Genomic DNA, 23677 nt, shown 5'->3' on the forward strand with positions numbered 1-23677 from the left:
CTTTGCAAAATAAATTTAATTTTGATTGTAAATGCCATCATTTGTGGTGTTTCAAATGAACAAAATTCCTTTTTAAAAAATGAAATTTATGTAAGGATTGCTCATAGAAGATTTTGGAGTTTTGCGCTTTGTTTTCTTTTTTTTGGTTCTAGATCAGTGAAAGGCCCGAGGAACAGAGTAGGTTTTATTTTTTTTCCATCTAGGTAGAATGACTCAGTTACTGTAGTTGTCTGTGTTTTGGTTATTTATTGCTGCATAACAAATTACCCCAAAACTTGCTGGCTTAAAACAAGTATTTTATTATTTCCTATGATTCTGTGGGTTGGCTGGGCTCAGCTGGGTGGCTCCTCTGCTGGTTTCACCTGGAGTCCCTTAGGCAGTTGCAGTCAGATGGTGGCTGTGGCTGGACGTCCAAGGTGGCTTCTTCACACATGTGTCTGGCAGCTCAGTGTTCCTCATGTGGCTTTCTCAACAGGGTGCTGTGGTACTCCTACAGGGTAGCTAAGAGTGCCAAGAAGAGAAAGCAGAAGCTGCTAGTCCTCTTAATGTCTGTTCTCAGAATTCCCAGAATATAATTGACAAATAATAATTGTATATATATTTTTGGGGTACAGTGTGATGTTTTGATGTATGTATACATTATAGAAAGATTCAATCAAACTACTTAACATATCCATCACTTCACAAACTTATTTTTTTGGTAAGAACATTAAAAATCTATTATTTTAGCAATTTTGAAATATATAATAAATTATTATTAACTGTGGCCACCATGCAGTACAATTGGTTACTAAAACTTATTCTTCCAGTCTAATTGAAATTTTGTGCCCTTTGATCAAAATCTCCCCTTTCCCTATCTCTCCCCCTCCCTCCAGCCTTTGGTAACTACTTTCTACTCTCTGTTTCTATGAGAACAACTTTTTAAGATTCCACATATAAGTGAGATTATACAGTATTTTTCTTTCTGTGTTTTGCTTACTTAGCATATTTTTTTTTCTATTTTTCTGTTTGGTTGATTAGGCTATTTTTCATTATTGACTGAATTATTTTTTTCTGTTTAGCTCAAGACCATTGTATACATCGACTCACAGAAGTATTTGAGTAAGCCTAATCGTTGTTGAACTGTGATGGGGAAAGGATTCAGCCTTGGGACATGTGACCTTTGTGTACGGGTGTAAGAAATTCCTACTAGGTTTTAGGGCCCAGAACTGGACTAGGCCATGAGGGACCCAACCCATCCTAGTAGGCAAATCATTTTCCAGTTTTATATTTGAGTTCATTAGTAAATAAGTTTACTTTCCATTATAGACACCCCCTCCACTGACTTATGGGGTCCTGTACGCCATAACCAAAGACTCAATGTTGGAAAGGTGATGCTCCACTCTGTGTCTTTGTTTAGCTAAGGTGAAGGGGACAGGTCTGCCACCCTGGTATATTCTGGTGTTCTCTCATTGGCAGTCTTAGTGAAGGCTCATGAGAGCTTCCTCACAGAGGTTTGTAAGGATTAGAACTGAGTGGAATAGACCTGTTCCAGGGCAGAGTGAAGCCGAGGACAACAGTGAGATTGTGTCCTTCAGGGCCACAGACCAGAACCTTTACTCAACTCTGATGTTAAGCTATAAAGCTAGTTTACAAGTTTATGGAACAATTCAGCTTGTTCTTCCAGGCTCTTGAAAATGAAGGTTAAGGCTGGGCCCGTGGCTCATGCCTGTAATCCTGTAATCCCAGCACTTTGGGAGGCCGAGGTGGGTGGATCACTTGAGGTCAGGAGTTCGAGACCAGCCTGGCCAACATGGCAAAACCCTGTCTCTACTAAAAATACAAAAATTAGCCAGGCGTGGTGGTGCCTGCCTGTAATTCCAGCTACTCGGGAGGCTGAGGCAGGAGAATCGCTTGAACCTGGGAGGTGGAGGTTGCAGTGAGCCGAGATCATGCCATTGCGCTCCAGCCTGGGCGACAAGAGCTAGACTCCATCTCAAAAAAGAAAATGAAGGTTAAGTTTTGGCAAAGTGATTTGTATAGATCTGTAATACATCATGTTCTAATGAGGTCCAATGAGTTCTAAGTAATTTCTGATTTCCATTAAAAATGATTCATGAAAAAATAAGCTCATCAGAGAGAGAGAGAGAGAGAGAGAGAGACCACTTTTGAAATGAGGAAAAATGACAGAATAGAAAAGGAGAAAGTCTCTTCTCTCTCTTCTTCCCCAAGCCCCCCTCATCACTGGTTACTTATTTGAGCATCCTTTATCAGCATCTAATGAGAATGAGAACATAGTGGGGTGCCATGTGACCTTTTGAGTAGGAGTTGGAAGCTCTTATGAAGTTTCCAGCCTGATGTCACTTCAGATCCAGGTCATTAATATTAAAAAAAATTAAAAAAATAAAAACTCTTAGGTGATTCGAATGAGCAGCCAAGTTTGAGAAGCAGAGCCCTACTGGAGCAATGCTTCTGCAACTTGAATGTACATGCAAATCTCCTGGGGACTTGGTTAAAAATGCAGATTCTTAATAAGTTTGGAGTGGAGCCTGAGAGTCTGCATTTCTAACAAGCTCCCAATGGAGGCCGATGCTGCTGGACAATGGACTATGGACCATACTTTGAGAATATAGAGCAGGGGGCAGCAAACTTTTCACATATGAAGGCCTGAGAGTAAATATATTGGGCTTTGCAGGTCATGTGGTCTCTGTTGCAGCAACCCAAATATACCTGTAGTACAGAGCAGCAATAGGCAACAGGCAAACAAATGGGTGTGGCTGCGTGCCAATAAAACTTTATTTACAACACCAGGCAGTATCCTGAATTTGTCTTACAGGCCCTGAGCCAATAAAACTTTATTTATAACACCAGGCAGTATCCTGAATTTATTTTACAGGCTGTGACTTGCCAACTTGGTCTAGAGCTTTCCCTGTCTCAAGTTTTTGAGCAATATCTTGCTTCTTCCCTGTTTTGTTGGGCTGAATCTCAGGTAAGAATTAAATGGTTTTGAAAGAGGTTACTCAATGGCTTTGTTGAACTGATGAATAATTGATGATGACATTTAGGCTCTGTTTACAAACAGCCCCAATTGTCCCTTGGTTGTGGCTCATTGCTTTGCCTTGAATATAGGTGGCCTTTCTGATTTCTCTCCCTAGACTGCCTCTTCAGCGATGGATCGAAACAGAGCTAGGGTTTATTCTAAAATGTGGCCCACGGGCATCTCAGAATAAATAACCAGGTCTGAACTGTAGAGGCAGAGGGTGGCTTCAGGTCACTTTTCCTTGACCTGCATTTTACAGCTCATCTCTGGTGTTTTGTCTAAGGCGACAGAGGCTGGTATTTTGGCTATCTGAGAGGTAGAGAGCAGAGAGGTTCCTGGACATGTACCGTTTGTGTTGAGATAGGTCATGCCCCAGATATGGCTATTAATGGTAGCAGAGAGTTAAATGTTGCTGATAATATATTCTAATAAGTAGATAATACAGAACCAAGTTGTCAGAGTTTTGGGGGGACCCAAATTTGGAACCAAGGACTCAAAGCTCAGAAGGGTTCCATCTTGTGGGCTTCAGGAGTAAGGTGCAAGATTCCTGGTCTGCTGCTCATGGTAAATTTCCTGCATTTCAAACCCCAAAGTCAGTTAGGCCTAAGCTTCAGGAAAGTTTTCAGTTTAATTGGTTCAAAACTGAAACAGACTCTCATCTATCTTTATGACAGTGCTAGGATTCCTAAGGGAGAGGTGTTACTCCTCTTCTGAAATGGGAGGATGTGGGCCAGGAATCCTTGGGCCAGGGATGCTTATGGTAAACTCCATTTCTCAGCATGGTTTTGGCTGGGAATTTCCTCCATGAGATTGACCCTTCTCTCCCCGAGGTGCCATTTTCTGGAATACCACCTTCTCTCTGCTGGTAAAATCTAATTTACCTTAGTGCCTTGACTGATCTGCAAAATAAATTTTCTGACGTTTCCCGACAGGAGAGCCTGTCCTCTCTGCTTTCTGCTTCTTTATCATTCTTGTACTTTCTTGCCTTTCCTTTTCCATTTTGATCTTCTCTCTTGGCCAAGTCTTGTCTTCCGGGGGCTCTCAGTCAAAGTTTAGTCCCACCGATGTCCAGAACAGAAAGCTCAGTGGTATTATTTTTAGAGAGGGAGGGAGAACCTCTTAAAAGCATACTTAAAATTCTATCTGTGTGTGTCTTTTCATCCTTACATCTGAGAATATTATTTGTCTTGGCATGTTGAATATGGTTACTAATGCAGATGTGGTCTGTGCCTTACATGTTATTCAGTTTGATTTATAAAAAATGAATAATTATATAATAGAATATTATTTTTAATCACTCAGAAGACAATATATGTTGGGAAAACATGAAATTTGAAGTCAGATTAAGGCTAAATTAATCTAGGTGAGAAGTTAGTTTTGGCCCTCATTGCCTGTGTAGACTTGGGGTGAGTTGTGCTCATTTTCTGAGTCTTAGCTTATGAGCTGTGAAATGGGGATGATCTGTACCTACCTTGTACAGTTAGGGTAGGATTTGGATCTGATGATGAAGTAAAGTACTTAGCACAGTACCTGGTTTATAGTAAGGGTTTAATGAAGAGCATTACTTTTGTTATTTAAAAAATTATGTCTATTGTTTCTGTTTCTGTTTAGCTCTGAGATCTCCTCCTCCTTGAAAATGTCATTTCCACAAGGCCCTTCCCTTCCCATCCATTCCATCTGATCCTCTACCTTCTTCTGTTGTTTTTTCTCTTACATCGCATTCTCTCCATATGACCAACTATGAACTCCTGAAGGAAAGAAATCCAGTTTATTAAACTGTGTGTCTTCACTCCTTCTAAACACAACAACATGGACAAATTTCACAGATGTATTGTTGAGTGGAAGAAGCCAAATACAAAAGAGTACACACTTTTTTTGAAGTTCAAGAACAGGAAAAAGTAATTTATGGAGACAGAGATCAGGATAGCGGTTCTTTTGAAGGTGGAAGGGTTATTCACTGGGGAGGTACCCAGGGGAGTCTTCGGGATGCTATAAATGTTTTAAACCTTGTCTCAGGCCTACTAACACAGATGTGTGTATGTTTTAAAAAATATTTGATTGGTATACTTAGTATTTGTGCACTTTGTATGATATAGTGCAGTAAAAATTTTAAAAGATGTTTCCCAGTATGCAGGGCTTATTTGCCTTTTAGTGATCATTCAGTAAAAGGTTGAATATTTAATGGATGTCATGATGAAGTAAATGGTCAACTTTTTTTTTTTTTTTTGAGACAGGGTCTTGCTCTGTCACCTAGGCTGGAGTGCAGTGGCACCATCATAGCTCACTGCAGCCTCAATCTCCTGGGCTCAAGAGATAGTCCTGCCTCAGCTTCCTGAGTAATTGGGACTATACGCATGCACCACAATGCCAAACTAATTTATTTTTTTGTAAAGATGGTGTCTCCCTATGTTGCCCAGGCTGCTCTCGAACTCCTGGGCTCAAGCCCCCACCTTGGCCTCCCAAAATGCTGAGATTACAGCTGTGAGCCACCGTACCTGGCCCTAAGTGGTTAATCTTAATCACCATGTGACCAAGACCAAATTTTAAGGAAGATGTAGCATACATTTTGGAAAACATGGTAGACGTAATTCATAATTTATAGCCAGAATTCACGCTGTTATTCATGGCGCTACTTGAATCTTCACATAGCTGTTTCAGAAAATATAGTAAATGCGAATGGCAGGACTTGCAATTTCAGACAGTTTGTGCGGGTGGCAGGACAGAGAACACAGAGTGGGGATACGGTCCCGTCAGATTGGTGGAAAACCTCATTTTTAATTGATTGTCTATTGCATCTATGCCCCTCTTTTCCCACCCTCCCTTTGTCCTTTTATCAATTCTACTTGGAAATAAAATCTGCAACTCTAATAGATGCTACTGACACTTGTGCGGCAATTCTACCAGATGGCATTCGAATCTCGGGTGTTCTATGAAAAATGAAAAGACCAAACACATGCACAGATAAATGAAGGTTGAATTAATCTTTATAATTAAATGGAATATTACCCTGCTGTGACTGATTTTTGCTTTCAAACTGGATTGCGTGCTAATTTTTCAGTGAACTGTAATTGTATTAACATGGCTTTTTTGATGCCTGAAAGTACTTAAAAATAGATTTTGCGAAGTTACTGAGAGAAAAGTTATTAGAACTTTTAATCTAAACATCTCTAAGATCCTGAGGTATATTTATATTATGACTTACAGCTGCAAAGCATTTTCCAATAGTTTTTTATTCTTTGTCCCTTATCATCCTGGGATTTAGGTGGCACTGGCCAGAAATTGGGTTGAATTGCAAGTGCCTGAGGCACGTTAGAAAATTGATGTCCTACTATGTACCCACAAAAATTAAAAATAAAAATTAGAAAACAAATATGTACAACTGCTGTGTACCCACAAAAATTAAAAATTAAAATAAAAAAATGAGTGGGAGGGAAGGTGGTAGAGTTTTCTACATAAAGTGCACCTACTAGCTTAGTAGTGGTGACTATTAGTGAAATCCCTAAGGATTATTGAAGCAGAGGATGAGTCCCCTACTTATGAACCGATAACACAGTGTTGGGGGTTCTCAGAAGTGGGTCCAGAAGCCTTGGTACCATGGCAAGTACCATGATCTACAGCAGAGAGTATCTCAAATTTCAGCAGGCATGAGAATCCCCTATAGTAGCGGTTTTCAACCCAGAGTGATGTTACACACCTGGAGACATTTGGCAATGTCTGGAGATATTTTTGATCACAACTGGGGGGACAGAGGGTGTTACTGGCATTTAGTGGGTAGCGGCCAGGAATGCTGCTAAATATCCTACAATCCACAGAACAGCCCCCAGAGATAAGAATGATTCTTTCCCAAATGTCAATAGTGCCAAGGTTGAGAAACCCTGCCTTATGGTAAGGCTCATTATAATGCAGATTCCTGGGTCCCAGTTCAGAAGCATTCTAACTCAAGAGATGTAGCATTGTCCCACAAATTTGTGTTTTCAACAAGCTCCCACATAACGCAGATGCTGCCAGTCCAAAGACAAAGCTTTGGGAAGCCCTAAGCTAGAGGATGCCAGTGTCAAAGGAACAAGCCATATATGTGGGCATTGGCCATATGACATTCCCTTCTTTTAGAAAAATGATATGAAAATTCCCACTTGCATTGATTGATTGATTGAGACGGGGTCTCGCTCCGTTGCCCAGGCTGGAGTGCAGTGGCTCACTGCAACCTCCGCCTCCCGCGTTTAAGCAATTCGCCTGCCTCAGCCTCCCAAGTAGCTGGGATTACAGGCAGACAGACACCACCGTGCCTAGCTAATTTTTGTATTTTTAGTAGAGACGAGGTTTCACCATATTGGTCGGGCTAGTTTCAAACTTCTGACCTCAGGCAATCCACCCGCCTCAACCTCCCAAAGTGCTGGGATTACAGGCGTGAGCCATCGTGCCCAGCCCACACTTGTCTAATTTAATAATTCACCAAAGTTATCTCATTTGATCTCTCCCCACCACTTTATGAGGGAGGTACTTCACAAGGTTTTTGGGTGGTAAAGAATTGTTCATGTAAGAGCTAACCTTAAAGGAAAGAATGACAACAATTCCCACTTAAACTGTTGATGAGACAAGGGGATATGTTTATCTAAGTTAATCTCCAACTTTCCTCCTGTTTAAATAAGTAATTTAACAACTGGAGGAGGATTAAGTAGCTGATTAAATTTCTCTGAGAAACGTTAGGTGTTAGGGCCTTGGTATTGCAGGTGTGTTTCTAAGCCCTTTCAACCTTGATATTTGAAAATGTTTTTAAATAATTTGTAAGTATTTTTTCCCATTCCCCAAAAAATGCATTGATTTATTTCATAGTATTTATTCCCATTTTGGTTAATATTTCTATACTGGCTGTGTTTTAAATGTAGATATTTACCTCAACAAAATATGAATGGGTATTACAGCTAATTATAGAATTATTTAAATAGTTATTATTTAATTATATACTTCTGTCTTGATGAAACTTTCCGAAAAGATTAACCTTTGTGCCTTATTTTTCCCTTGCTATCTTTACTATTGGTTTTGAAAAATGGGGAAACCTCTTGTGTAGAAGAGGGGTTGGCAAACCATTTCTGTAAAGAGACAAATGGTAAACATCTTAGGCATTGTGTGGGCTATATGGCTTCTGTTGCAACTACTCAAACTCCACTGTTGTAGCATGAAAGTGGCAATAAACAATACTTAAATGAACGTGGCTGTCGTCAGAGAGAAAAAAGCAACTTTTTCTTTACCACTTTAGGTTTAATGTGAGGGCCTGTGAATTAAACTATAAAAGATGGATTAACAAGAGAAAAACAAAGTTTATTCACTAACCTGCATGAGAGCTTACAGAAAACACAGCCCAGAGAAACAGAATTGGGGGCTTACATATTGTCTTAAGAAGGGGTAGGGTTAGGATTTTAAGGGACAATCAATGGTGGGAAATGACTGAGAAATATATGAGGGGACCTAACAGAAAGTCAGGCTTGCTTTAGTAAGGTCTGTTTATGTAAGTTCTCATCCTGGCGCCAACTTTTTATCCCCGGTGAGAGGAGTTATTTTCCCCCGGTGCAGGAAGTCTCTCTTAAAAGGGGGATTTACGACAGTTGAATTCTTTTGGAAGTCTCTGCTTGTAGGCCGATAAGGGAAGCATGGAGAAAGCCTCTTTCTGCTTGTCTTGATTCTCAGATACCTTCAGCTCAAAATAGTCCTTTGCTACAGTAGCATATTCCGGACCAATAAAACTTTCTTTACAAAAAACATGTGGTAGGCTGGCTTGGGCTGTAGTTTGCTGACCTCTGATACAGAGCCCTGTGAGTGAGACAGAGACAAACATAATTTATTTTGGCTCATATAAAAGCCTAAGTGTGATATAGGATTGTTCCCACTCTTGGGCTGTTATCATTTTGGTTATGTCTGGATAAATGGGCTTAGCTAATTGAGGCTTAGGGTATTCATTTGACTAGGTCTAGCAGCTGTTCTATTTGCAAACTTTGTGAGCAGTTAACCACATATAATCGAAACCAATAAAAACATTGATTTAAAAATTTATGATTTGGCCACTCTTCTGCCCAGTTTCTTTTCATCTATTTTTTTTTAAATTTAATTTTTATCATTTGGGACAGGGTCTCACTCTGTTGCCCAGGCTGGAGTGCAGTGGCACAATCTTGGCTCACTGCAACCTCTGCCTCCCAAGTTCAAGTGATCCTTCTGCCTCGGCCTCCCAAGTAGCTGGGATTTCAGGTGCAAGCTACCAAGCCCAGCTAATTTTTGTATTTTTAGTAGAGACAGGGTTTTACCATGTTGGCCAGGCTGGTCTGGAACTCCTGACCTCAAGTGATACACCTGCCTGAGCCTCCCAAAGTGCTGGAATAACAGGTGTGAGCCACAGTGCCCAGCTCCTGCCCAGTTTTAAAGGAAATAAATGGGCCGGGTGTGGTGGCTCACACCTGCCATCCCAGCACTTTGAGAGGCAGAGGTGAGCGGATTGCTTGAGTCCAGGAGTTTGAAACAAGCCTGGACAACACGGTGAAACCCTGTCTATATTAAACAAACAAACAAATAAAGGAAATAAATGAGAGTTGCCTCTATTTTTAAGGTGATATTGCTACCACTCTAAGGACGATGGGTGTGTTGTTTTATTAATTAATCATAAGGTGGCTTTGGCTTCTAAAGTCTATTGCTACTACCTGCTCCATCTATTTACCAAGAAAACTCAAATATTACTTTCTTTCTTTAACTCTGTTCAGTACAGGGCTCACCCAAGTAAGAGGAGCATCACAAAGACACCAGGGAAATGTTTAGTGCCAGTATGGCAAAATTAAGATTTACTTCTGCCAGAGTAGTTTCCTTTTGCAGACAGAAGAAACTGCCCACCTCTAAAATATATTGAGTTGGTGTGTTAGGAGAGAGCATGGATGGTGCTTGTTTATAATTTGGAACATGCCTTCCTAGAATGTTGTCTATCTTAGAGAGTAATGAGGGTTTTCTGCTATACTGGGGCATTACTCACATGGGGTTGAGGGTGGATGACCTGAAATCTGATCTTTCCTGTCTTCTACTTCTTGTACAATTAGAACTGTGATTTGCACTTAGAGAGCCTTCTGATTCATGGAAGTGTTTATCTATCTTCTACCCCTGTATGATGCATCTGCTTGTGGACCGCACCCAAAAGCAATTTGCAGAATTAAAGTTTTTGAAGACTCATAATAAATCAGTTCAATTTTATCAAGAGAATAAAATTTGATTCATCAGATAACTGCATTGTTATTATTTGTGGGATCCTGATAGACCCAGAGGATATTAAAGCCTGTTCCCCTGACTAATTTTCATCAATACCATTAGCTCCGCTTAGGGTAATATCTTCAGCTAAGGCATCTATACTAGTCAATCATTTGTTTGGCATTATGGAAACTGCCATTGTTTTGAATGATAGTGTAATTCATGTACAGTCTCCTGAACTTCTGGGTGCTTAAAGCTCAGAATTTTGATTGATGTTTAATAGTTATTACAGAACTCATCAGAGAAAATGAGGCCTTGGCATGATTGAGCCTGACTGAAGCTTTCAAAGCCACTGCAAACTTAGGAAAGTTGCCCTATAAATTTTTTATGAAAGGGCAGTGATCAATTGTTCCATTTTTTTCTTATGTTGGTTAAATTAATAAAAAAGAAAAAATATGCTGAGACTTAACCACGTATACTAAACATACAGCTATTTAATTAAGTGATTAAAGTGATCTCTTTGATGTGATACATGCAAGACATTTGAGAATTTATCTGACTCTCCTAAATAGCCAAGTCAGTGGGGATTAAAATAAATGAGCTTTCTGTCTTCCTTTCTGTAGATCAGCTTAATAGTAAGTGGCTTTGAAAATTCGGGAGTAAAGCAGTCAACCTAGCCAATCTTTAAATCAGTTCAGTCACATATATAAAAAGTAGATGCCATTTCAGAGCTCACAGCTAAATAAAGCAGAATTATGCCTGATTCTGTTCTTCCCACCAGCATTATCAAGTTGTATTATACAGTACTGAAAATTCTGGGAAGGTGGGGGTGATTTGAGAGTTTAAATCATGTTGTATATTAGGTTTTCAATGTTCCTCATTTTTCTGAGTTCATTTGTGATAGCTATTGTTTCTCTCTTCAAATAATAATCTTTACAAACTCTCTGTTGTCTCCATGGAAATTAATTGTGATTTTTAAAGCTCTAGCACTAAGACTTTAGGGCAGGGAGTCAACTCCCAAGCAACTGAGATCTGTCGCATGTAAATGGTAGTAATAGCAAAGAGCAAAGCAAAAACAAATAAAAATCTTCATAGCTAAGCCGTGCGTGCACGTGCACACACATGCACACAAATGATGCTGTTGAGCATGGATCAGTTTGGAAGCATTGTTAAGCCCTTACTGTGTACTAGCCCCTGTGTCATGAATTGAGGCAACTCAGCGAATAACCTAGCTTTATTTAATTATCTGTGTTGGTTTAGTAAGTTATGGCCCTTGGGCCGTATTTGGCATTCTGCCTGTTTTTGTGTGAACCACAAGTTATGAATGGATTTCACATTTTTTAAATAGTTTTTAAAAATCAGCTTGGCACAGTGGCTCATGCCTGGAACCCCAGTACTTAGGGAGGGAGATGTGGGAGGATTGCTTGAGCCCAGGAGTTTGAGACCTGTCTAGGCAACGTAGTGAGACCTCGTTCTCCACAAAAAGGAAAACAACAACAACAACAACAACACGAAAGGACAAAAAAACCCACCAAGTGTAAACAATCAAAAGAAGAATATATTATGATACATGAAAGTTGTATGAGATTCAAATTTCAGTGTCTATAAAGTTTTATTGGAACAGAGTCACAGCCATTCATTTATGTGTTGTTCTAGCTTGTTTCTGCTTTCTCAGGTACAATCACAGAGCTGAGTAGTTGTGCAGAGGCCATACGGGTTGCAAAGCCTAAAATATTTACTATTTGGCGCTTTACAGAAAAAGTTTGGTTATTCCTGATATGGGTAAGGCAAACTTCATAATTCCTTTATTATCTGAATACTTCTCCCAACTCTCTATTTCACTTTATTGGTATTAGAACTAAATGTATCCATATTCTACAGACGAGGAAACTGAGGAACAGAGAGATTCAGAAAATTCAGGTATTGCTAATACCTTATGTGATGATGATAACTTGTTATAGAATGGTTTTCCTCAGCTTTTTAAATAAAAATGCAGTTAAGTAATTGATAATACTACGTTTGTATGTTCTTTCAGCATTAAGGAGAGTCCTGAGCCTCGATTTTATGTTCAGTGTGTGTATTAGTCTGTTCTCATGCTGCTAATAAAGACATACCTGGGACTGGGTAATTTATAAAGAAAGAGGTTTAATTGACTCACAGTTCCACATGGCTGGGGAGGCCTCACAATCATGGCGGAAGGCAAAGGAAGAGCAAAGTCATATCTTGCATGGCGGCAGGCAAGCAAGAGAAAGCATGTGCAGGCTGGGCACAGTGTCTCATGCCTGTAATCCCAGCACTTTGGGAGGCTGAGGCAGGTGGATCACCTGAGGTCAGGAGTTCGAGACCAGCCTGGCCAACATGGCAAAACCCCATCTCCACTAAAAATACAAAAAATTAGCTGGACATGGTGTGGGCACCTGACATCCCAGCTACTCGGGACGCTGAGGCAGGAGAATCACTTGAACCCAGGAGGTGGAGGTTGCAGTGAGCTGAGATTGTGGCACTGCACTCCAGCCTGGGCAGCAAGAGTGAAACTCCATCTCAAAAAAAAAAAAAAAAAAGAAAAGAAAAGAAAAAAGAAAGCAAGCATGTGCAGAGGAACTCCCCTTCATAAAACCATCAGATCTCCTGAGACTTACTCACTATCAAGAGAACAGCACAGGAAAGACCCGCCCTCATAAATCAATTACCTCCCACTGGGTCTCTCCCATGACATGTGGGAATTATGGGAGCTACAATTTGGGATTTGGGTGGGGATACAGCCAAACCATATCAGTAAGTATTTGCTGATTGATTGAAATAGCTTACATAAAATATATAGTTTTGTTTGCCACCTAGAATTAATTGCATTGGAAGCTGAGTGTGGTGGCTCACACCTGTAATCCCAGCACTTTGGGAGGCTGAGGTGGACATACCATTTGAGGTCAGGAGTTCGAGACCAGCCTGGCCAACATGATGAAACTCCGTCTCTACTAAAAAATACAAAAATTAGCCGGGCATGGTGGTGCATGCCTGTAATCCCAGCTACTCGGTGGGAGGCTGAAGCAGAAGATGCTTGAACCCAAGAGGCAGAGGTTGCAGTGGGCTGAGATTGTGCCACTACACTCCAACCTGGGTGACAGAGCGAGGCTCCATCTCAAAAAAAAAATTAATTGCAATGGATTTTATATCTTGCTTAATTTTCCAGAATGTTTTATATGTTCTCACAAAATATCTCATTTTCCCCTCTTTTTTCTCTCCTGTGGTAAGATCAGTTAATATAGAAATATACCTTAATGTTAGCTGGGCATGGTGGCACACGCCTGTGATCCCAGCTACTTGGTAGGCTGAGGCACAAGAATTACTTGAACCTGGGACATGGAGGTTGCAATGAGCCGAGATCGTGCTACTGCACTCCAGCCTGGATGACACCGTGACACTGTCTCAAGACAACAACAACAAAACCCAGGGAAACGTACCTTGGTGTGAACAGCACTGAATGATGTTTATGATTGTATGTTAATCCTCTTATATTTAAAGGTTAAATGTAAAATATAGCCTTTTATATTTTCTGATACTATTGATGACATTGATCATAGTGGGTTTATCAAATTATTCATTATATGAATTAATATTTATTGAGTATTGGTCACTTGCTATGTTACCTGTGGTAACATGGTGATTAGGTGGAATAGGCTATTGGTTTAATTTGAATAGTATTAGAAGATTCTCTCAGCTACAAAACCTCTCATTTAATTGTATTTATTCCTTTGGCTAATAAACTACTCTTTTAAATAAAAGTATTTCTCCAGAGTAAATGTATTAGATTGCTATTAGTCACTTACATTCTATTATAAACTAGTTTGAGGCCCCAATGGCAGCTAGTGGATTAGCAACCTTGAAAAATTAATAATTTTGATGGATGAGAAGGGAAGGGGGAGATATCTCTGGAGCACAGAGTATTGCTAAGGAAAGGCCAGCTAGGGTACGATGGTATTGCAAGTGGTATGAACACATAGGACCTGCTAGGTGTTGAAAGGAACAGATAAGAGAAAGAGAAAGAGGAGGAAGGCAGAAACCAAGATGGCAAGTGCTAAAGGCAACCTGTATCTTTGATCTTTTCTAGGGTTAGATCTGGTAGTGTTTCTTGTGTCTGTTTTCAGAGGTGTGCCAATAGTGGCTCTCAAAAGAGTCCTCCAACTTTTGGGGGGCTGCAAATAGCCTGGATTCTTTTGACTCATATGCAGAGTCTGGGTTTGCTAGGAAAATCTCCTACCATGCTCCAAGAAGCTTGTACATTTGTCTTCCATTGATAAGAGGGTTGCCTCAATAGCTTTTCTCCCTAAGCATTTCTTTTCTCGTTATTTTTTCTGTCACCACAAGTGTGGCCTTCTGAAACTGGACCTATGACTAAAAGAGTGACATTATTTCTCAGGGGTTTCAGGTATTTCATTGGGGTATAAGATGACCTGGACTCTTCTGGAAGACCTCCAAACACACACATCACAGTTACTCCAAATCCTTGGAAAAAGTCACGTTTCTACTTTCTTGGTGTAGTCTACAACTAACATTTCCTCATCATGTACTCTGGACCAAGGGAAAAAAGTGTTTTACATGCAATGTCATCCTGAACTCTTGCAGACAATGCTATGAAATAGGTACTAATTTTTAGTAATTTTTTTCTCAACATCTGATATAAAGGAGAGTGTGTTAGGATTACATTAGCTAATGGAAAACATGACACGTAATGCCTCTAACAAATAAGGGCTTTATTTTCTGTATGTCATGAAGGGAAAAGAGGGAGGCAGTCCAGATCTAATATGCTGGCCTTCAAATGCCATCAGCTTTTCATCCCACCATCTTCAGCATGTAGATTTTTTCCTCATATGTGTTGCCTTGTGATTACTAGATGGCTGCTCTGCTTCTGGCGTTGCATCGGCATTCCAGAAAGGAAGAAGAGGAAAGGCTAAAGCAGTAGTTCTCAGCTGGAGGTGATTTTGCCACCAGGGGGACATTTGGCAATATATGGAGATATTTTTGGTTGTCACAACTTGCGGAGGGGGGACATGGGTTGCTCCTGGTATCTAATTTGTAGAAGCCAAAGATGCTGCTAAACATCCTACAATTTACAGGACAAACCCCAGAGCAAGAATTATCTGGCCCAAAGTGTTGAGAAACCCTGGACTCGAGGCAGAAAGCATATGCTGATGAATCTGTCCCCTTTTAAAATGGATTATTGGAAGTGCAACAAGAAGTTTTTCTTAAATGTCATTGGCCCGAATCTCATCCTGTAGCTGACTCCAGTTGGAAAGGAAGCTGGGCAACACAGCTATTTTGTTGTTGTTGTTGTTGTTGAGTCCATTGTCATCCTGAGCAGAATTGGAGTCCTGATACTAAGAGAAGAAAGGCAGAATAGTTATTAGGTAGACAGTAGGCAGTGTTTATTTCAAAAAGTTAAGTACTCTGCCTAAGGTCACAGAGATAGTGAAGATCAGCAGCTGCGTAAACCTCCTCTATTGAGGAACGGATGTCCAGCTGTCAAGTGCAGCTTCTCTCTACATGTCTGTACGAATAAAGCATGAAAATGCATGCACTGGGTATGGAAAGCCCTGGAGTTTTTGATCAGCCACAAACAGCCTAGGAAATATTTCTTGCAGGATATAATATGCAATCTGTTAAATATTTATATCACTGCTCTCTCAGCATTTACAGTGGGACTTGCCTTTCCTTTTTGTCCATGTAACCAATAGGGTAATTAATCTCAGACCTGACTCACTAATACTTTGCCCTTCAAGCCATCAAACTATTGGTGCTTCACTTCTCCCATTTTGAAAAATTAAAAAGTGATGTGATTACTATTTGCCTTACTTAAGGTTCATTCAGGAAAACAGACACTCTTCTAAGTATATCAACCAGCAAGACAGTTAATACAGGGAATTGGAGGCTTAGGCAACCTTTCAGAGGGCTGGGGAGTGAAGGGCAGAGTCTGTCAATGATCTCTGCTGCTTGTACACCAAAGAGGTCTTTCTCAGGAGAATGCCTGGAAGTTGCTGAAAAAGGGCTGTATCTGCTGTCTGCAGATGCCCACATGTCTGTATAAGGCTACCAACAGCAAATGAATGGCATCTCCTCTTCTACCTTTGGAATTGCCTATGAGTGCTTCTCATTGGCAGTCTAACCTGGAGCCATGGGATATTGCAAGATGTAGTTCTGAAGCTTCTCAGGGAAAAATGTAGAATGGGGTGGGGTAGGATGAGGAGGAATTGACAACGAAGACTGTGGCAGAAAAAAACATTTGAATCTGAGTAGAGGAATACATATATAGCATATTTTAGGAAGAAGAACACTCTATTCCGATGTTGGCAATGTTGCTACTAGTATTATTACCTTATTCTAGGTATGTATCTTTGGGAGGTAAATAGGGATTCTTTGTATGTGTTCTGATTATCTTCAAGTCATGATGATGCTCAATAAATAATAAAAAAGGATTCAATAACCTGCATAGATGGTGCAGAAGCTAATATATTCTGTGAGGCTCTGTAGTGCAGTGGGGGTCCCAGAGATGAGGTTTAAAAAACAATGCATAATTCACCAGCATGTTCTGGAAAGACCAGTCTTCAGAAAACAATTGTGGATGACTCAGCTTGCTCATTTGTTCTTTCTTTTCTTTTCTCTTTTCTTTTCTCTCTCTCTCTCTCTTTTTCTCACTTTCTCTCCAAAACTATCTGGAATTCTTTACTTGCTATAGTTATGCATATGACTTATAGCGAGCTGATAAAATATAGTGCAAAATTAAATACAATGCCGGAAATAATAGAATAATCTCAGAATGAGGTAACCTATAGACGTATGACATAGTTTGGTGTTGGGGGTAGAGTTGTAACCTCTAGTTATGTGCTATCTGGGTCACATCAAGCTTTTAGTATGTGTAACTCACAGGGTTTTGAAGGTATAATTTGATCTGTGCTATACTTGAGTCTCTGAAACAGCAAAACCCATTATGACTATGTCCTACAGCCCTTGTAAAATCCTAAGTCTTGAGCTTCAGGATTCTGCTGATATTTAATATTTGAATTATTTCAAGGAAGGTAAGGAAAGTGTACTATCTTACTATGTTTATTTCTTGAGTGAGGAAAATTGAAAGGGACTAAAGGAAAGAACTCATTGCCAAGAGCAGTGTCCAGAGGTCACTGGTTTTGCTTTGTGGCTTTGCTGGAATAAAACCAACGTGTTTGGGGTTGCCTAGGTCTTATGTTGGGTCATCTGGAGGCAGATCTGGAGATGAGAATTCCTGTGTAAGTGATTTATTAAACAAATACTCCCAAGAGAAATCAGTAAGGGAATGGGAGAAGCAAGACAGGGAGGGATGAGAGTCCAATTTCAGGAGACATCTCAGAACTAGTCTGATCCTGCAGGGAACTTTGGAAGTACAAATTATACCTCAGAGTTTGTCCTGAATTGAGGCAAGGGGGCTGGGCTTTCATATTGCTGCTTAGGGCTGCTTGGGTGGAGGCAGAGGCGGAGGCAGAGGTGCAGGTGCAGGAAAAGTGGGTAGAAGGCAAATAAACCCCCAGGAACTAGCTGTTTTTGATTGCAGGCAAGGAGCTCTAGTAGTTCCTAGGGCAGGCCTTCAAAAAGTCTCAGGTGTTGGCCATTAGAAAAGAAAAAACATAGATGCTGGAGGGATGTACAGGAGTTATAAAAGGGATCCCAGGGAATCTGGTCAGAGCCCTGACAGTGTACTTGTAAGCTTCTCTTTTGCTTTTATGAAACCCAGAATCTGGAGAAGGGAGAGAGAAATTTTCACATGGAACTGTAAAGTTTCTCTAAAGCAAGGGTTGACGAACTTTTTCTAGAAAGGGCCAGATAAAATATTTGAGGCTTTGTGGGCCACAGGGTGTCTGACCCAATTATTCAACTCTACAACTGTACTGCAGAAGCAGCCATAGTTGACAGGTAAACAAATGCATGTGGCTATATTCCAATAAAACTTCATTTATAAAAACAGGGGTAGGGTGGCTGGATTTGGCCCAGGGACCATATTTTGCCAATCCCTGCTCTTGAGGTTCTTTATATGTGCCTAAGTTTGTTTTTCCTTTATTTATTCCCTATCTGTTATAAAACACAGAGGAAAATTAGTACCTTTGTCTATCTAAATGATGGTTATGACATTATGATGTATCTTAAATTATTCTAGACCACTGCCTCCAATCTTTCTGGCATCCTGGCCATCTTTCACAATGTTGCAAAGATAATCTTCCTGAAGCATGACTCATCTCCTTTTATTCCCATGCTAAACATATTTAGCTCTCTCTTAGCTGTAAAATAAAATATATAGGCTTGTTAACATGGCATTCAGGAATCCCTGTGATCTGACCCCAGGCCAATTTTCCTGCATTATTTTCTGTTCTCCATCCTCATGTACTTATAGTCCAGCTACATTAAATTACTCGCCCTCTCTCCAATATGCCATATCGTGTGTGTTTGCTATCTCCTTGTAGTTTTTTTCATTTTTATGTATTTAAACTGACTATATACTGTCAAAATTATATATATATATATGATGTACAACATGATGTTTTGATACATGTATACATTAGAGAATGGGTAAATTAGCATATCCATCACCTCATATATTTATCATTTTTGTGGTAAGAACATTTAAAATCTACTCCCTTAGCCATTTTCAAGTGTACAATACATTGATATTAACTATAGTCACTATGTTGTACAATACATCTCCTAAACTTATTCCTCTTATCTAACTGAAATTTTGTATCTTTTGACCAACTCCCTAACCCCATTCCCCCACCCCTGGTAACCACCATCCTACTGTACTCTCTGTTATGAGTTTGACTGCTTTAAATTTCACATGAATGAGATCATGCAGTATTTGCCTTTTGGTGCCTGGCTTATTTCACTTAGCATGAAGTCCTACAGGTTCATCCACGTTGTCACAAATGACAGGATTTTCTTCTTTTTTAAAGCTGAATAGTATTCCATTGTGTATATATACTACATTTTATATTCCATTGTGTACATATACTACATTTTTAATCCATTCCTCTGTTAATAGACATTTAGGTTAATTCCATATCTTGGCTATTTTGAATAGTGCTTCAATGAACGTGGAGGCACTCTCTTTAGCATACTGATTTCATTCCCTTTGGATATATCCCCAGAAGTAGGATTACTGCTTTGTATGGTAGTTACATTTTTAATTTTTAGAGGAACCTCCATAGTGTTTTTCATAGTGACTGTACCAAATTATATTGCCACCAACAGTGCTCAAGAGTTCCCTTTTCTCCACACCCTTACCAACACTTGTTATCTCTTGTCTTGTTGATAGTCGCCATTCTAACTGGTGATAGGTAATATCTCATTGTGTTTTTAATTTTTATTTCCCTGATGAGTAATGATGTGGATCATTAAAAAAATCTGTTGACAATTTGCATGTCTTCTTTTGAGAAGTGTATTTTCACGTTATTTTCCCTTTTTAATTTTTTAATTTCTTTTTTTTTTTTGAGACAGGGTCTTGTTCCGTCACCCAGGCTGGAGTGCAGTAGTGTGATCATAGTTCACTGCAGCCTCTACCTCCCAGGCTCAAGTGATCCTCCTGCCTCAACCTCCCAAGTAATTGGAACTATAGGCAGGGGCCACCATGCCCGGCTTTTTTTTAAATTTATTTTTGTAGAGACAGGGTCCCGCTGTGTTGCCCAGGCTGGTCTTGAATTCCTGGCCTCAAGCAATCCTCCTGCCTCAGCCTCCCAAAGCTCTGGGATTACAGGCATGAACAACTGTGCCCGACCTCCTTTCCCCATTTTTTAACCAGGTGATTTGCTTTCTTGATATTGAGTTGAGTTTTAAATATATTTTGGATATTAACCCTTTATCAGATGTATGGTTTGCACATATTTTTGCCTCTGTCTTTGCGCCTGTTTCTTCTCCTGGAATGTTCTTCTAGCTCTACATTTTGAAATCCTAACCATTCTCTTAAGACTCGATTCAGTCACCTTTTCCATTAAGCATTTTCTCCATGCAGAAACAGTCTCTGCTCTGGACTTTGATAAGAATATTGTCTATTTCTATTAAAATTTTTATTTTGTTTACATTGTACTAGACAGTTATTTGCTACATTCACTACATTTTTAGTATACTGAGGTCTCTCAAAATATATCTATATAATTTTGCCCTTCACAGTGGCTTGCATATAGTAGATATTCAGTAAATGGAGTTTTCAGATGAAGGGCGCATTTCTACATCTTGTGATTATTAATGATTTAAGTGCTGAAACTCTGACATTATTTTTCTTTTTCCTTTTTGTAGGCGAGAGCTGTTTTGGCAAAAGTTGGCTATCCAGAGTTTATAATGAATGATACTCATGTTAATGAAGACCTCAAAGCCGTAAGTGCTAAATTTACTGTACTTTTTTTTTTCTGGCAAGGTTTACTGGCCTTGTGCCTTTCAACTAACCCAAGTCCAAGCAATTAAAACTGGTGATGCCAGAAAACACCAACTTTTGATTAATTCCTTGGCTAGATATGAGCCTGAATATGCCAGGCAGATCACAAGATTTAGGGCAGATTCAAAATAAAGGAAGTGTCAGAAACGATGCGTAGCTGAGTGGGTACCAAAAAACAAATGGACTTGGGTTTGGCCTAATTTGATCATAAAAGAAAGAATTAAGCAAATTGAGTATGTTACAATTAGTGGGCATGTTCTAATGGCAAATGCATCATGTTTGTTGTTAAATACTTTTTATTTGCTTCATTCATATTAAATGAATAGTAATAAATCTGCCTGCTGGGAGTTAACTTCATTAAACTTTATGAGTGTTTTGGCAAATTAAATGCATATATATATGACTCTATAATTTATTGTGAATTGGATTGCGTATTTGCAGTAAGTTACTGATGAAAAATGGTCATAATTCTTTTTTATTTCAATATTTTTGGACATGTATTTTCCAGTAGGTGTATTAATTACAGGCCTTTCTATTCACAAGCACTCTTATTTCCTCTCCTACAAATAGTTCTGATAAGTGATTTTTCTTCCTCATTTAAAAAAACCTGTTTTTACTATTCACTAGATTTTCTTGAAAATGTAGTCTTTTGAAATTCTTTAAGTAACTATAGTTCTGAGGTATAGCTCTTTCCTGAAATTGTGGTTCAACAAGTGGCATATCTGAAAATGATCCCAGCTTTGTAGATGAGCATCAAAATTTTACAAGACTATTCAAAAGTGAGAGAAAGCATTAATTAGAATCTTCCTCCATTGGGCTCTAAGATATAGCCTCCCAAAATATTGATACAGTTGCTCTGGAAGAAAATAATTATGCCTCATAGCATCCTAAAACTCAGTCTATCTTATTATACACTGTTTTGATGATGCTGAAAATCCCATTATTATTATCGTAACTAAAAATATTGAAGCACTTGACATATTCATGTACATTATCTTTTAATTCCTTCAGTGATTCTGTGAAATAGATGATGTTCATTCCCATTTTGCAGAAAAGGACATAGAGACTCAATAATTTAAGTGAGCTCCTCAGTTCCACACAGAGTTTCAGAGCCAGGACTGATATCTGGGCTCAGGAAGCTCTGCCTGTAATCAGAGAAGGGATTCTTGAGGGTCCTTTTTAGGCAGCTATGCTGGAGGAACAGAGGCATCAGGGTGGAGACTTGGTGGGGGCAGTGTGACCAGGGCTGTTGGAAGAAGAGCAGAGGGAAGGCCATGTTATCAAATGGTTAAGAGCACAGGCTCCAGTATCATGGGCCTGGGTTTGAATTCTGCTGCTTCTACTTACTAGTTATTTCATTCTGTGTAGGTTACTTAACTTCGGTTAGCCTCCCTTTGGTTATCTGGCTACTGGAAATATAATAACCAAGTCTTAGTATTGTTGGGAAGATTAGATGAGACTGTATAAATGTAAAAGCACCTGGCATAATACTCTGGCACAGAGTATAGCCTACTTCCTATAAAGGGTAGCTTTGCGGATCAATATGGACCATTTGTGGTCCATTTTCAAATCAGCCATATAAAATATTCCATTTCATTGATCCTTAATAGAAATAGACTCAAGCGTGAATTTCTACCAATTTTGGAAATATATCTGTATCAGCCAGGAAAGCAAAAAGCACACTAGGTATTTTAAACGGGGAATTTAATACAGGAAATGGGTTGGAAGGCAAGAAAAGGGAAAATAGATAAACCACAGGTTAAACTGCTGTTGCTACTAAGAAGAGTATCATCAGGGCACAAAGTACCTTAGCAGGAGAACCTGGGTAACTCCATACTATTGGTATATATTCTGAGTCAGGATGTGGATGAGAAGGTTTGAGAGACAGTTTGATGTAGAGGTTATAAATAGGGACCGTGGAGTCAAAGTGCCTGGAGTAAAACCCCCAGTTTACCATGTACCACCTTGTTACCTAGGGTAGGTTATGTATCCTCTCTGTGCCTTTCTTCATCTGAAGAATGAAGGTCATACCAATCCCTCCCATATAGGATTTCTGGGAGGATCAAATAAGTTAACATATTTGAAGTGTTTAGAATGAACCCTAACATACAATCAGCACAATATACGTGTTAGCTATGACATCCTCAATTCACACTTGTGGTAGTGAACTATTTTGGTTTGAAAAAGTCCTCATGAATTAACTCATGCACTGTCCAGGTCCCTCAAATTGATTTAAAAGGGTATACAGATGGAGCAGTCTCAAGCTTTAATCGAATAAGGTAGCACTTAAGGCTTACTCACAATATTTAGTTGATCAAGTTTTGTTGGCATTCTGTTGCTAAGTTCAGAGCCCCAAATTTAAGGACCCATTGAATGCAATATCTTTTGTGAAAAGAAACCAGATGCCAAACAGGATGCCATGTTGGCTCTGCTTCTTTGTTTCTCTGGGGCCTGAACTGAAGACATTACACACCAAGATTTTTAATCACTTCTTTGAAGAAATGGCTTTCATCTGACTCACTGCCAAAGCAGACACAATTATGCCCAAGAGTTTTAACAGTTTAAAAACCTGACAGTGAAAAAAATTCCAGGTACATGAAGTAAAAAGACATTTGTATTCAGAAACCGATTGTTTTAGTCAATTTACACGGTGCTATAAAGAAATACCCGAGACTGGATAATTTATAGAGGAAAGAGGTTTAATTGACTCACAGTTCCACATGGCTGGGGAGGCCTCAGGAAACCTACAATCATGGCGGAAAGTGAAGGGGAAACAGGCACGTTCTTCACAAGGCGGCAGGAGGGAAGAGTGAGAGTTCAGGAAAAAACTGCCACTTTTAAAACCATCAGATCTCATGAGAACTCACTATCACAAGAACAGCATGGGGGAAACTGCCCCCATGAGTCAATCACCTCCCTCCCTTGACATATGGGGATTACAAGTCCCTCCCTCGACAAGTGGGGATTACAATTCGAGATGAGATTTGTGCTCTCTCACT

General features: G+C 39.6%; 1 protein-coding gene and 1 long non-coding RNA gene across 2 annotated transcripts in view; one reads left to right on the top strand and one right to left on the bottom strand.

Moving 5' to 3' along the window:
* Window positions 1-23677, top strand: part of PHEX (phosphate regulating endopeptidase X-linked) — a 215255-nt gene that overhangs the window by 114798 nt on the left and 76780 nt on the right. The window contains exon 13 of the mRNA XM_031006124.3: window positions 20543-20620. Coding sequence (XP_030861984.1) covers window positions 20543-20620 — 78 coding nt within the window. The remainder of the gene's footprint in view (window positions 1-20542; window positions 20621-23677) is intronic.
* Window positions 14972-23568, bottom strand: LOC115932406 (uncharacterized). Its single transcript, XR_008675602.1, has 2 exons — window positions 23391-23568; window positions 14972-15609 (listed from the first exon to the last, which is right to left on the bottom strand). It is a non-coding gene; the product is annotated as an uncharacterized lncRNA (long non-coding RNA).

This window comes from Gorilla gorilla, chromosome X (genome assembly GCF_029281585.2).
Source record: "Gorilla gorilla gorilla isolate KB3781 chromosome X, NHGRI_mGorGor1-v2.1_pri, whole genome shotgun sequence".
In the NCBI taxonomy this organism is placed as follows: Eukaryota; Metazoa; Chordata; class Mammalia; order Primates; family Hominidae; genus Gorilla; species Gorilla gorilla.